At 42.0% G+C, this 13,900-nt stretch overlaps 1 protein-coding gene across 3 annotated transcripts in view; it reads right to left on the reverse strand.

Moving 5' to 3' along the window:
• Nucleotides 1-13,900, reverse strand: part of RNF130 (ring finger protein 130) — an 80,308-nt gene that overhangs the window by 6,139 nt on the left and 60,269 nt on the right. The window contains exons 6-9 of one of the 3 annotated variants that reach the window (XM_032772249.2): nucleotides 9,959-10,055; nucleotides 8,713-8,917; nucleotides 6,478-6,571; nucleotides 4,031-4,218 (exon numbers count right to left, since the gene is read on the reverse strand). In XM_032772249.2, coding sequence (XP_032628140.1) covers nucleotides 4,203-4,218; nucleotides 6,478-6,571; nucleotides 8,713-8,917; nucleotides 9,959-10,055 — 412 coding nt within the window. In that variant the 3' untranslated portion in view covers nucleotides 4,031-4,202. Of the gene's footprint in view, nucleotides 1-4,030; nucleotides 4,219-6,477; nucleotides 6,572-8,712; nucleotides 8,918-9,958; nucleotides 10,056-13,900 lie in introns of those variants that run through there. The other 2 variants (XM_032772248.2, XM_032772250.2) reach the window with 2 other exon arrangements.

The raw sequence follows: 13,900 nt of genomic DNA on the forward strand, positions 1-13,900 counted from the left end.
GAAAATTCCACCCTTGATTCTGTGGCGAGCAACTCCTTGTCCTTGGACACAGAGTCCCAAGAATTAAAGTTACACCTGCTGAGGATAGCCTGCTGGTTGGCTATCCTCAGCTGGAGGCCTCCTGCAGCACAGATTTTCCTGCCATGCATTTGGCCTCCTTAGCCTTGGGGGCTATTGCCTGTTGCCCCAACGCTCCTTTTCATTCACTGCTGAGACCACCAGGGAGCAAAGGTGTGGGTGAGAGAATAAGTACTCGTATCCCTAAGATGGGACAAAGTATTTCCTCTCTATGCCCCTGGTGGAGGGCAGATTTGAGGGAGTCTGCCACAGGGTTTTATTATTTTGTATGTTCTTTATTAGTGGTAACACCACCCAGGAAGGACTTTCTGGCGCAAGAATGTCTACCATTGGGTCCTCCGCCTGCAGGCCCATGTTGCAGGCAATGCGGCGGAGCAGGTCTTGGCACATCCTGTGGTTGATGGGTGGGGGATGTGAAACTGATACTCTTGCCACCTCCTCATTGGGCAAGGACAATGATGTGGCAAGTGGAGATACAGGATCCTCATGGCCCTCTAGCTTCCCAAGTTGCTCCTGGACTGAACTAGGCTCCTCTACTAGCTCATCAGGGGCAGATGTCTCCTGGGCTATGGGTAAGTCCCAGGCTGGTACCGTCTGAGAAGGCGGTCTGGAGAGGGCAGCTTCCACTCCCTGAGGGGCATGTCTATCTTTAGGTGACCGGGAAAAAATGGCATCCTGAGGTCACAGACCTAGAAGCTCTAGAAGGGGTACCCTGGGCCGGATGGTAAGCCCAGGGGGTCCAAAAGGGCCATTGTGTGGACGGTGGCCACCATGGCTGCCAGGCCACCTGCACATCCCTTCAGCACCTACCAGGCCTATGCTGACTGCGCCTTGAATAGTATGAGTCTGCATCAGACTCCGAGGATCCCGAGGGCGATGACCACAGCAGTGTCGAAGACGCCTGTGCTGGTGCTCAGTGCTGCATAGAGGAGGTAGGGGACTGGTGTCATGAATCAGTGCAGCTATCTCGTGACAGAGACCAATGCCGTAGGTCTGGTGCCAGTCCTGTGAGGGTATTATGGAACAGTGCTGACCCCTCGTTGCTAGGGAGATAGATCGCCACGCCCCTGGTGCCATGCACATTCTCAGTGAAGCCAGTGCCAGGGAATGGTGGTGAGGTGCTGGTATGGCGACTGGGAGCTCTGCGTCATGGTGGGCTTGCCTCGGGACAGTACCAATCTTGACAGTATGGAGGCTTGTCTCTAATGGTCATCTCAATGAGATTTCCTGCGGCCTCAAAAGTGTCTGGAGTGGAGGTTGGCTCCAACACCTCCACCTGGCACTGCCCTGATGGAGTGTCGCTGTGAGCCGGATTTGACGGTGTCTTGTGGGGCGCCAGAGTCAACAGCATGGACTCTTGTTGCCTGGGAGCTGGGTCCTTCCTCTGGTGTAGCAAGGCATTCCCGGCAGTCCCGTAGCTCTCTGAGGCGAGTGTCCTCTGTCAGCCCTTTTGAGCTTGTGGGGCACTGGAGAAGTAGAGCAGCGCCAGGCATCGCCGGTGCCGAGAATCTCTTGCACTAGTGTCCTTCCTTGGCACCAATTCACGGACCGATGCAGGAGCGCTCTGTACCAATGCGCTCGGGCCTGGCCCTTGGCGGTCAGGGGCCGCTGGATGGAATGCAGCTTCCATGAGCAGCTGCTTTAAATGGAAACTCCTCTCCTTTTTAGTCCTGGGCTTGAAAACTCTACAGATCTTGCAGCACTCGGACTGATATACCTTCCCCAGACACTTGAGGTAAGAGTCGTAGGGGTTGCTATTTGGCATGGGCTTGTGGCATACATTGCATGACGTAAAGCCTTGCGCTTGCAGCATGCCCTGGAGCCCAAGAAGGGGTGAGGGGATAGGGACAATCCTGCTCACCAACATCTATGCTGACTATACTGAACTACACTAATGACAACTGTACAAGAAACAAAGAGAGAACTAGATAACTAAGCTAGGAGAGCACTTGGAAAGGCAAACAAGATGCAGTTTCAACGGAAGGAACTAAAGGAATTGAAGGGGGGAGGAGTTGGGTCAGCAGGGTCATATATTGAGCACCATGAAGGTCCCACTCCAGGGGGCTCCCCAGCCATCCCAACGAGAGCTGCTAAGGGAAAAAGTTTCCGACGATGGTGCATGCAGCGCACACATACCTGATTGGAATCGACGTGAACAAGCACTCGAAGAAGAATCTGCTTTCTAGAGCCACACAGGTTTTTCCCAACTAGCTCTCCACAGTATCTTTGAAAAGAAGTTTAAGACCATGATCCCAGCAGGTATAGGTGTTATTTGATTTAAAGCCATTTCAGTTGCCTTATGCTTTTAGGAAGTTGGTGAAAAATGTAATCTCCTTACTGTATAGTCTGTGCTTTACATCATACTGCACATCATTCATCCATCTTGGCAACAACATTCAGCTGATAAAACACTGATTCTAAAATGAGCCAATCCTGGAGCACAAGAAGTAGGAGTTTTTTCCTCCACAAATCCATCCAACAAGATTTCCCAGATTTTTCAAAACAGATTCACTGCTGTCTTAATTGACTGCATTCATGTTTTTACAAAATTTCACAAAGACACTTAAAAAAAAACCAAACAACTTATTAACATTCAAGTATCAGAGGGGTAGCCGTGTTAGTCTGGATCTGTAAAAGCAGCAAAGAATCCTGTGGCACCTTATAGACTAACAGACGTTTTGGAGCATGAGTTTTCGTGGGTGAACACCCACTTCGTCATGCTCCAAAATGTCTGTTAGTCTATAAGATGCCACAGGATTCTTTGCTCCTATTAACATTATTGAAACGGTCATACATACATTTCATTTCTAAAAGCTGCCTTCTCAGCTGAAGGCTCCCTGACAGCTACAAATTAAGTAAGTATTTTAATGCAGATTTTGGCTGCCTTCCTGAATTCCAAAAGTGCCTATACCTAAAAAAATTCCCTACTCCAAGTACATTTGAAAATCTAAATCCTATCATAGTTTAATAAAATGGTTCTCTTTGATAGCTGGAAATAACTGATATATTTTAATTATAGTGTTAGATTTTGGATGTCTGTTAAATCTTGATACCAGAGAAAACCCACAACAGATTCTAACTCTGATCAGCTTATGACTTTTTTTCCCTCTCTTCAACTGATCTGCCCACTTCACCAGCCAATCTCATTAACTCTGACATTAGTCTTTGGCTGGGAATCAGAGCTCAGCAGCTGTACATCCAATATCAAAGACTGTATGCATTTTTGAAGTGAATGTTAGGTTATTTCTTACTGTCTCGTTGGATGAATAAGCCTGTGTGAAAATGTAAATCCCCAGCAAAGAATGGCAGGAAAGGACACGATCAGAATTACCATATTACAGTAAAGATCATTATCAATCTTTACATCTTGCATAATCACCTATGAGGTGACATGAACCAGCAACATTATTCAGTAACCTCACTGACCTGTGAGGAGATTCAGCAACAGAAAGAGGAGGGAAAAACCACCTCTTTATGCAGCATTAGGCAGGAAGAGGTGGTGGGGGAAGGACAAGGAAGATTAATCTTCCAATGCATTATGAAGAAGGAAAACAGAACTGCAAACTTTCTGTGGGGACTGGACTGAAGACAAGAGATCATAGGTAACACGTGTCCCAAGGTAACACAAAAGAATATTTTAGTTCAAAATATTTGTGTAAAAAGGTCAAGAAAAAAGTCTGATATTTACAAACATTGGGACCAGTTATGTGACTAACTATAACAAAGTGCAGTTTCCAGTAATGCTGTCACTAATCACCATGCAAGTGGTGGGTGTCATGCTTATTTCTGTCCCAGAGTAAAAAGAGAAGCATAAAAATCTAGCAAAGATGAAGCTATTTGTGACAGGAGGTTAGACAATAAACAGTTTAATAATATCTCACACACAAAACACTAAAGATAGAGAGTACTCAATGCAGAAGGTTCATGAAAAATAAAATTCAACTACAGAAAATTTTTTCATAATTAAAGTTTATTTCTTCATTTTTTTCTTAATACAAAGCTTTGGCATTAGCAAACTTTAATGAAAAATAAATGTACTAAATATAACTGCGTATGCTGCATGATCAAGAAATGATGCAAAAAATAGGCGTCTCTCCAAGGCAAATCTGTCAGAGAGTGTTTCTTCAATACCATTCTGCTCTGTGGGGTAAGAAAGAGGACAAAATATTTATATTAGTTAAAGTTAATACTGAATGTTTAATTAAATACTGTCAAAAGTCAGTGAGAAAATTATACAGGGCTAAAAATGGTGAATGCGGTCTGTGTTCCCCACATCATTGCTTACTATAATGAGTGAAGAATATCTGTTACTAGAATTCTTCACAACACTGCCTTAGGTTTGAGTCTTGCTTCTAAACCACTGGGAAATTACTGCCCAATGCCAGGAGTCTCTGGACTATGAAATGTGGTTGTGCAGTTGCTTTTGGGAGGCCAGTCTCAGGTTATATGGTGATATAGAGCAAAATTTGCTTATTATCTAAAGAATTAAAAGGCAAGGCAGCTGTGAAGTCAGACCAGTTCCTGGAAGTGTCTCCCCAGCCTGGGAATATCATGAGATATTTTAAGGCCAAGTGAAAACAGCCATTTAATGAAGTGCCCCTTACCGTTATTCCCTTCTTATCATTATTATAAAAATGGTTATAGTTGTCTGGAGCCGTTGTTTATCTTTGTACATGCACATGAACACAGCAACTAATGCCTTAAATCAATCTGTTTGAACAGTGGGGGAGACAAAAGAAGCAGCAAGCAGCAGGGAAAGTCCCTTGGAAGGGTTTCACTGACTCTCTGAGAATTCCATCACAGAATGCTTAGCATCTTCCACTTGCTTGGTTTACTACTACTTCTCCTTCCTGCTTGTTTCATCTGCCAAGAGGAAAATGAAATCCCTACCGTCATGTTTAATTATTGTTCACTGATTGCACAGACACTGTCAACATTCATTTTTATAGGGAGAATTGAGAAGTAAAAAGCTTTTCTGCTTTTCCTCCTGTCTTGCATCTATACTAGTGTGGCATTTCATGGAAATCACGACAGAGTCATGACGTATCTGGCACATTGACCAACATAAGAGAAACTATTTGCCTGACATACTTTGCACATTAGGCAGCAGTGAAGCAATCAATCAAAAAATAGTTGCATGCCTACACAGGGGGCAGGCCTAAACCAGGTAGCCTAACTTAGCAGCAGAGTCAGAGGTTGCTTAGACTCCAGTGAAATCCAGTGGGGAAGCCACGGAGGTTGGGAGCTGCAGCAGGTACTGAAGTTCCGTGAAGAAAGAAAGGGGCAAATTTTTGCCACTCCTCTTTCTGTACTCTTTCCATCTTCACTAGTCTATTTCACTTCTTTTTTAAAAAAATAGTGTTTTTAATATACTGACTAAGCTTTCAGTTCTACCACTGTTCCTGATAGTTCACATGACAACGATGCAGTCTTTGCCTGTGTCACTTAAATACTTTCCTGAAGAAATTCCCTGAATGCAGTAGCTGGATGCAGAGTTGGTGTGAAATTTAACGCAATACTTCCTGCTGCTTACTAAAAGAAAGAACCGCAACCAACAGAGCATCAACAGGAAGACAAGATGAGGAACTGAAGGGGAAATGCCAGAAATTTAACTGGTTCTGCTTTTCTGAGTGTACATTGACTGAGTATGCTCTAGCCTCTTCCTAATGCACATGGCAGTGCCAAGAAATGTAGAAATTGCTTTTCACAGGCACATGTACGCAAGTCCTAACAACTTCCCTCCCTAGCCAGTTTCTCTGGCTATTTTTTACAACAGCTGACTGTCTTAAGTATGGAGGTCACCATCTTTAATTTTGCCAACTCCCTGATAACTAGCTGCAATTTGATAGCTACAAAGCAAGAAGCAGCAGTGCAAGCTTCCCATTATGGCTCTTGAGTCCCAAAATCCTCTGAAAGGAGCTCCTTTAGTGATGTAACATTCATATCCTTCCTCCTCTGTGAAAGGAGTTCCAACAGTGAAAATGGGCTTTCTGAGCTGAAATCTGAGAAACAAACAGACTGAAGCTGCCAGAAAAGCCACCAGATGGTAACAACTACTGGTCCCCAAAAGGCAGAGTCTGGCCTGGTGGACTAAAGGTATAATCTTGTATTTAAATGTATCAGCTGATTAAATGCTAATTCAAAAACTACAGGGTCTAACCAGGCTCTATGATGCCCCATTCTTTTTTTGCACTTCCCCTTTGCGGGGAGCTGTTTTAGGCAAATCTAGCTACATGTGCATTAACACTTTCTAGTAAAGACTTTTACATAGAGAAGGCACTCACACTTTGAAAAACCTCATTTCTCCCATTCTTCCCCTCCTGCCACTTCTTCACAGTGTTGCCTGTGACACAAGCACCAAACACAAATACATAAACACATATCTAAATATTTACTTACTCGTCAGCATTCAAGCTAGCTGTAGCTTTGATGATCATGTAGCAGAGTGTGAGGGCGCTGAGGAGGCCAAAACTGGCAATAATAAACCATTCTTCTGTTGATAAAGGAAAGGGAGGAAATCACTCGTGGGAGAAGGCTTATGTCAAATCGATGTGAACATTTCCCTCAAACGCTTCTGGCAGAAGGCTACAGGGTTCTAAGCCATGACTGGCACCAGGAAGTAAAGCAGAAGAAAGTTAGCCACAGAGTTACTGGTTGGAGAAGGCTAGCAAAGAAGAAGTGGATAGAAGGTGTGGAAAAGAAGCCTGGCACAATAATATCTCCTGGCTGAGCCCCAGGGTTAGCAATAAAGAAGGAGAATTTAACAAAGTAAAGTGAAATGCAAGACAAGGAAAAATGTAAATGAAGGCTCTCCTCTCCTCCTGGTTAATATGGATATTGTCAGGGTTGGTTTGGAGCCCAAAATGTGACTTCATATACATGTGTATATAGACAAATATTTATAAAAAAATTAAATTATTTTTTAAAAGCAAATACTTTAGTGCTATTTTTATTTAAACAAAGTTAGTGCCAGTTGCCAAGGACTAAGCCACAACTCTAACAAATTTTCCACATAACGGAAGGATGTGATATTTGGAAAAGAAACAGATTTCAGTTTCAAATGATTATAAAAATGTACAAAAGGTTTAAAATAAGAAATATTTTGCTATGATCTTTTTATAAAGGCATTCAATATCAAAGGTATTATTAAACAGATAATATGCTCTCTCTCCTCCTGAGAAGTTTTGCATTTGCAAATAGGTTTAATTACAAATATTCTGGTTTACTGAGATGTATTTTAGGCTTTACCTGAGTGTGCCAGAGACACGTGTGTTATACGGAAAGTTAAAACCCGAAAAGCTTTTTTAAAGAAACTTTATTTTATAACCACTATCAGAATGAACTGGTGCTTATATTTCTCTTTTCTTTACCATGGTGTTCCCTGTTGTAGTACCTGCCTTTCAAAGATGGAACAGACAGTCAACACACCTGCCTTCAAGGAAGTTGAGCAGGTAGCCTGGTTTAGCTGCAAACTTCTTTCTCCTGGACAGGAACACTTTGAACTTTAAAAATTGTTACCAGGTTTAGTCTGTGTTTGGGAGAGCCAAATAAGGGGTGGATTAGTAATGACAGATGCTGGACAAAAGTGACTTCTTGGTTTTGTGAACGAACTAGATTTGGAGTTTGGATTTGCCCTTCTCAGGCCAGCACACTAATGGGATATTGGTAAATTTGGAGGAAAGGTGGGAAAAGAGAAAACTCTCCTTTTTCCAATCACAAGTTTGCTTTGTTATGGCATCATAAGAAATGTTCCATAATGCACTGTATTTAGAAGCTTTTTTTAGTAACTCTGCTTATTAACATAGGTAAGAATATAAGCGGTATCCCTTGAGTTTATGAGATAGGGTGAATACATATGAATGAAGAAAGTATGAGAAAATCGACTGCCTCCAGCATGGATTTAAGTTCTGTAATGCATTGGGAAACAAACACTTATCCATACATCAAATCATTACCCTAAAACATTTAGAAAATGATGCAATGCCATGCATACTGTATTCTCACGGTCTCTCTTTATACACCAGAAACCCCAAGTGGAATCTACTCAGTGGAATTTCCTCTTGTTTTTCCTTTGAAGAGAGCCTTGCAAATAGTTTGCAAACACTGTCCTACAATATCATACCACCACAAAACATCCAGATTACACTGAGTTCAAAGACCTTCACATCAAGCACAAAAATTGTATGTAATAAAGGCAGACATGACAAATGCTAGGGCTAATCTCTTAGATCTCTGATCCTGGGCCTTGGGGTTCCAAATGCAATACACTAATTGAGAAAGCGTCTAAGTAACCATGATAGTACCTATAACCAACTTAGTAACTATAATCAGTTAAATAATAGCCTTGCAGTATATTTTTGCTGTGTAACAATAGTAGATGCCTTTTGGCCAACCATGCTTCCCACACTGGTTACCAAATTAATTTTCCTCTTGAAGTTCACCTAATAATTGTATGCAGTTCTAAATAAAAAACTGTTTCAATAAAAAACATGTAAGTTTCTTACATTGAGAGAGGTCACCTTTGTCTCTTTAGGGAAAGCTTTCACTGCTGCCCTGCTGTGCAGAACCACAGCAAAATAGATACCACACAATAGGGAAATCATGAAACTATAATAAAAAACAAATAATGCTTACTTGTTACGGCAATGTTGATCTCCCCTGTCCTTGGAGTTATTTCCCCGTCCTGCGGAAGCTGTGACATCCCAGAAGTGCGTAGGGGCTCCAGGCTGAGTGAGCTGTCATTGGCAAAGTCACCAAGTGCTGATCGTCTATTGGCTGGCTGGCCTCTAGTGAGCCTTTCCATATCAAAGGCTATGTTATCTGTACATGGCACACTTGGCTGGAAAAACATTATTTCCATATTAAAATGTTAATTATTCTATACACAGACAACCTGCAAAAGTCTCCCTTGCTTAAGTTTTTTTTTTAAATAAAGAAGACACCGAATATGTACAAAAGCCTCTCTCTATCATAGAGAGACAAGGTGGGTGAGGTAATATCTTATTTAACCAACTTCTGTTGGTGAAAAGAAATGTTTGGCTCTTCAGGTCACTGTGTGCGGCTCAAAAGCTTATGACTTTTACCTCACCCACCTTGTCTCTCTAATATCCTGCGACCAATAAGGCTACAACAACAAGGCTAAAAACCCTTCTGTACATAGATCAGAAAATATCATTATGATTCAGGAGAGGCAGTTGAATATGTTGGTGGTCTATACACAACAACCGTATATTCTTAACAGTAAAGAAATTTGTTACTATGGGCCATAAAAGCTGATTTCTTTGTACTCTACATCAATAGTAAGAGGTATTAGACAAGGCATGTCAAATTACATTGTTTCCTCCTTTACGAACTCGGGTATGTTAATTACAAAAGTAGCTTGCCCACATTATCTGCTGTTATTTCTAGAAAGTTTGTGCAGTTTGACATGGCTAGGAATGTGGGCCTGATTTCTCCCTTGCTGTGCTTGACCTGATGGTTACTATAGATGTGGCATAAGCTTTTCCTCCCCCTTTACATGGAGGACATAATCTGCCTGAGAATCACCACTGCACTCAGAACTTCTTCCCAGACAGGAAAATGGGACAAAGATCTCCTTTGAGACCATCCTCTAATGTCTCTTAGTTAATCAGCTAGCAGCTGGTATTTGCAGAATGGATTCTCCGAGCACTCAACCCCTCTATATGCATTTGAGATCCTCTGACTTAAAAGACAGAGATCAGAGGCCACACACAAACCACATGAAGAAGGGCTCCAACATGGCTGGGCAACATGCTCTTGCCAACCTACCATGCCTGCCGCGATGGATTTCTTATTATGAGATACTTTGTGTGAAGAAGTTCTTCAGTTATGTAATAAAGGTCACAAATATGCAACTTACTACAATTCCCAGAGCCTTCAAAATGTTCAGTTTACACATAGGACAGGTACAGTGTTCGCTAAGCCAAGGATCCACACAGGCTTTGTGGAAAACGTGCCTAAAAAAGAATATATGGGCGCACACAATTTATAAACCTGCACAGAGAGTTTCATAGTGTACAGCATGAACAGTCTCACACTCAGATGAGATTTCAGAAATGAAACTTTCAATGAAAACAATTTAGAAGCTTGCAACACAAACTAAAAGAGACAAAGAAAATAACATCATGGACCTAACTGCAGAATTCATCCCTCTTAGTGTTCTGTGCTGTCTGGACCAAGGAAATCTAAAGTTCTGCTTTCCTTTGCTATCAGTTAATTATGATTCACTTAAGAAAAATAGGATTTAAAGCCCTGGCTCTGTATTTGGGCCTGCACACGCAGACCCTTGGTACCTGCTGAAGCCCCAATAACAGGATCAGTTTATAATGTGAACTACAGAATCTATATAGATTCACAACCTTGTCTTTAATGGATGTAAAACTGAGACATACTGAATATGTGGGCATTCCACCAAATAACAGTACTAATAACTTTACACACACCTGTAGCAATAAATAACCTGTGATGCCTTCTAAGTATACTTCAGATTTTTGCAATATTTATATATTCTTTTTACTGATAATATATCATTTAGCTATCAGGTATACAAATGAAGATCCTAATCCCACAATTGGATCATTGCAGGATTATTTTCTGCATATTAAGGTCGGTTCTTCTGGATGTAACCACAGTATAAATCACAGGGTAAAATTTATATGTATGTTTTCTTTTAGTACATGGTGCTAGTTAAGGTCCTGTATCTGTGTCAGATGATAATCCTTAATTTTAAACATTTTAAAAGGGGATATGTAGAACAATTTATAAAGTACCTATTGCAACAGTATTTAGGCACTGGCTCAATCTCAAATAGGGACATGCCCCATTAAAATTGTTCAGATATGCTAGCTGGGTTATTAAGTAGTCAAAACAGGGCCAGAAACATTACAACCGAGAATAACTAATAATGGTAGAAGTTGGGGTGAGAGTGTCCATCTCCTCTACCTTGACATAATAGTGCTGTAATCAACTTTGGTGATTTTGCTGCTGCCTCTCCCAAGCAAAGGGCTAGTCTTTTTACTGCTTCTGTGCTCGTCAAGAGGGATAGCTGCCACCTCTCTACTTTCCATCAGTTTAAATGGCTTGTGTGGGCACTGGCCAACCTGCTGACACTGACATCTTGAGGGAGCTCTCTCTTGCAGGTTCAGGTGACAACTTGCAGCAGCATCAGTGTCTTCCCTTTCCAGGTTGAACTACATTGGGTGTCTCCCTCCCCATGCAGTTGTAGCTGCTGGGACACTTTGTGTCTTCTCCATGCTGGATTCTTGGGATAGGGGAGAGACTCCCCTAAATACAGCTGGGTTTCTGAAATACAGCCCTGAGCAGCAGCAGCACCTCTCTGCAGCAGCTGCTTTCACACAAGTTTCTGCTTTCCTCCTCCTCCTTCCATGTCACTAAGCTCCATCCAGGACTTATTCTCAATTAAGTGGCAAGAGCACAGTCCCATTAGAAGTCAAGTTTGAACTAAAAATCAATTGCCATATTACAATTAAAAGCAAACCAAACCTACTATGGATTAATTCTTTGCAGGCTTTTATAATTGGCAAAGATGTGTCAAAGGAAGGAGAAACATTTAGAAGCTTTACCCTATCATACATACCTTTTGAGAATGGGAAAACAGTTTAATCATCTTATATAGTAAAAACAAATCTAAAGATGAGAAAGCACAATGGGCTTCTACTTGCACAGCATGTTAATTTTAAATAGACAAGAGATTTGTATCGCCACCCATGTGGCTTGCAAAGACGTGCTTTCAGACAGATTGATTAATATAGGGGTAATTAACATTGATTTTGATATAAACGTAACAGTAAGGACTGTACAAGGATAGTAACAACACACTCAGGCAAAGGAAGATGATTGGCCTTTCTTGACCCGTCACTTTACTTGTAGAACATTTTTGACAATAAGTAGTCGAGGAAGAAAATGATATCAGTAGATTATCTACCTTAATACAACACAGCCATGCACTAATATACTTAGTCTACACTGAAAAGTTGTATTGGCATAACTATGTCAGTCAGGGGTGAAAAAAAACCACCCCCCCCCGACCAACAGTTATGCCAACAAAATCTCCAATGTAGATGCAGCTATGTTGATGGAATAGAGCCTCCACTGATGTAGCTAACATCGTTCAGGAAGGTGATGGTCCTACATGAGAAGAAAAACTCCTCTTGGTGTAGGCTGTGTGGCTAGGTGGGCATAGCTAGCTAAGCAGCAGCTTTGTTCTGACATATCTGAGAGAATGTAAAGTGCACCATCTATTCCAGGCTACAGAGCAACCCATAGCTGGCCATCAGAGCAGCTCAGAATCAGGGAAGCACAGCAGCACTGTATAGCTGCCTCTACTTCTGCCTTCTATTCTGTGCCCCCTGAGATGCTGAGCATGGCACGTGTCCCCGAGTTCTAAAAGCATAGTAATACTGCTCATTCTTTCTTCTCTATCATATGAGACATTAAAAGCAGAACAGAGGAAGCATGTTACCAGGAAGTTACTAAGTCTCCAGGTTGACTTCTTGGAGAACAGCTCCTGAAAAGGTTTGTTAGTAAAAATGGAAAGAAGTAGTGCATGTACAATAATAATTTTATGTCCACAGGTATTAAGCTGGTGGCAATACTCAAGTGCATCAATGTAATTATGTTTAATCAGTAGTACTTGTTCAAACCAACTAAGGCGAGTGGGGATGTACAGGTGTAATTAAGAGTCTACTCTGGTCTGCAGAACCTTTACTACTGGTGATGATGCACAAGAAAAGATTTCAGCTTGACATTAATAACCAAGGTTCAGTTTGCACAGGTGGCAGTTAGGAAAAAATAACTTTATTGGCAATAGGAGTACATCTGATATCTGCAATTTTCCAAAATATTAGACTGTGAACATGTCTCACTCTAAAAGCCAGATTAGAGTTTTAAAAAGAAATTTAAGAGAAGAAATGCAATGAATTGCCACCATAAAGCAACACAACAACATAATTTTATACACCACTGGATTGGAAGCCATTTAAAAATGAAGAGAAATATGGAACTCCACTAAGCTGCGGGGAGAGGTAGATACGCTGGAGGGTAGGGATAGGATTCAGAGTGACTAGACAAATTGGAGGATTGGGCCAAAAGAAATCTGATGAGGTTCAACAAGGGCAAGTGCAGAGTCCTTCACTTAGGACAGAAGAATCCCATGCACTGCTAAAGGCTCGGGACCAGCTGGCTAGGCAGCAATTCTGCAGAAAACGACCTGGGGATTACAGTGGATGAGAAGCTGGATATGAATTAGCAGTGTGCCCTTGTTGCCAAAATGGCTAGTGGCATATTGGGCTGCATTAGTAGGAGCATTGCCAGCAGATAGAGGGAAGCGATTATTCCCTTCTATTCAGCACTGGTGAGGCCACATATAGAGTATTGCATCCAGTTTTGGTCCCGTCACTGCAGAAAGGATGTGGACAAATTGGAGAGCCCAGTGGAGGGCAACGGAAATGATTAGGGGCTGGGGCACATGACTTAAGAGGAGAGGCTGAGGGAACTGGGCTTGTTTAGTCTGCAGAAGAGTGTGGGGGGGATTTGATAGCAGCCTTCAACTATCTGAAGGGCGGTACCAAAGAGGATGGAGCTGGCTGTTCTCAGTGGTGAGAGATGACAGAACAAGGAACAATGGTCTCAAGTTACAGTGAGGGAGGTCTCGGTTGGATATTAGGAAACACTATTTCACTAGGAGGATGGTGAAGCACTGGAATGGGTTACCTAGGGAGGTGGTGGAATCTCGATCTGTCACGGAGTGGGGGAAATCAGGGCCCTGTACCCCTCTTCCTGC

This window comes from Chelonoidis abingdonii, chromosome 7 (genome assembly GCF_003597395.2).
Source record: "Chelonoidis abingdonii isolate Lonesome George chromosome 7, CheloAbing_2.0, whole genome shotgun sequence".
Classification (NCBI taxonomy): domain Eukaryota; kingdom Metazoa; phylum Chordata; order Testudines; family Testudinidae; genus Chelonoidis; species Chelonoidis abingdonii.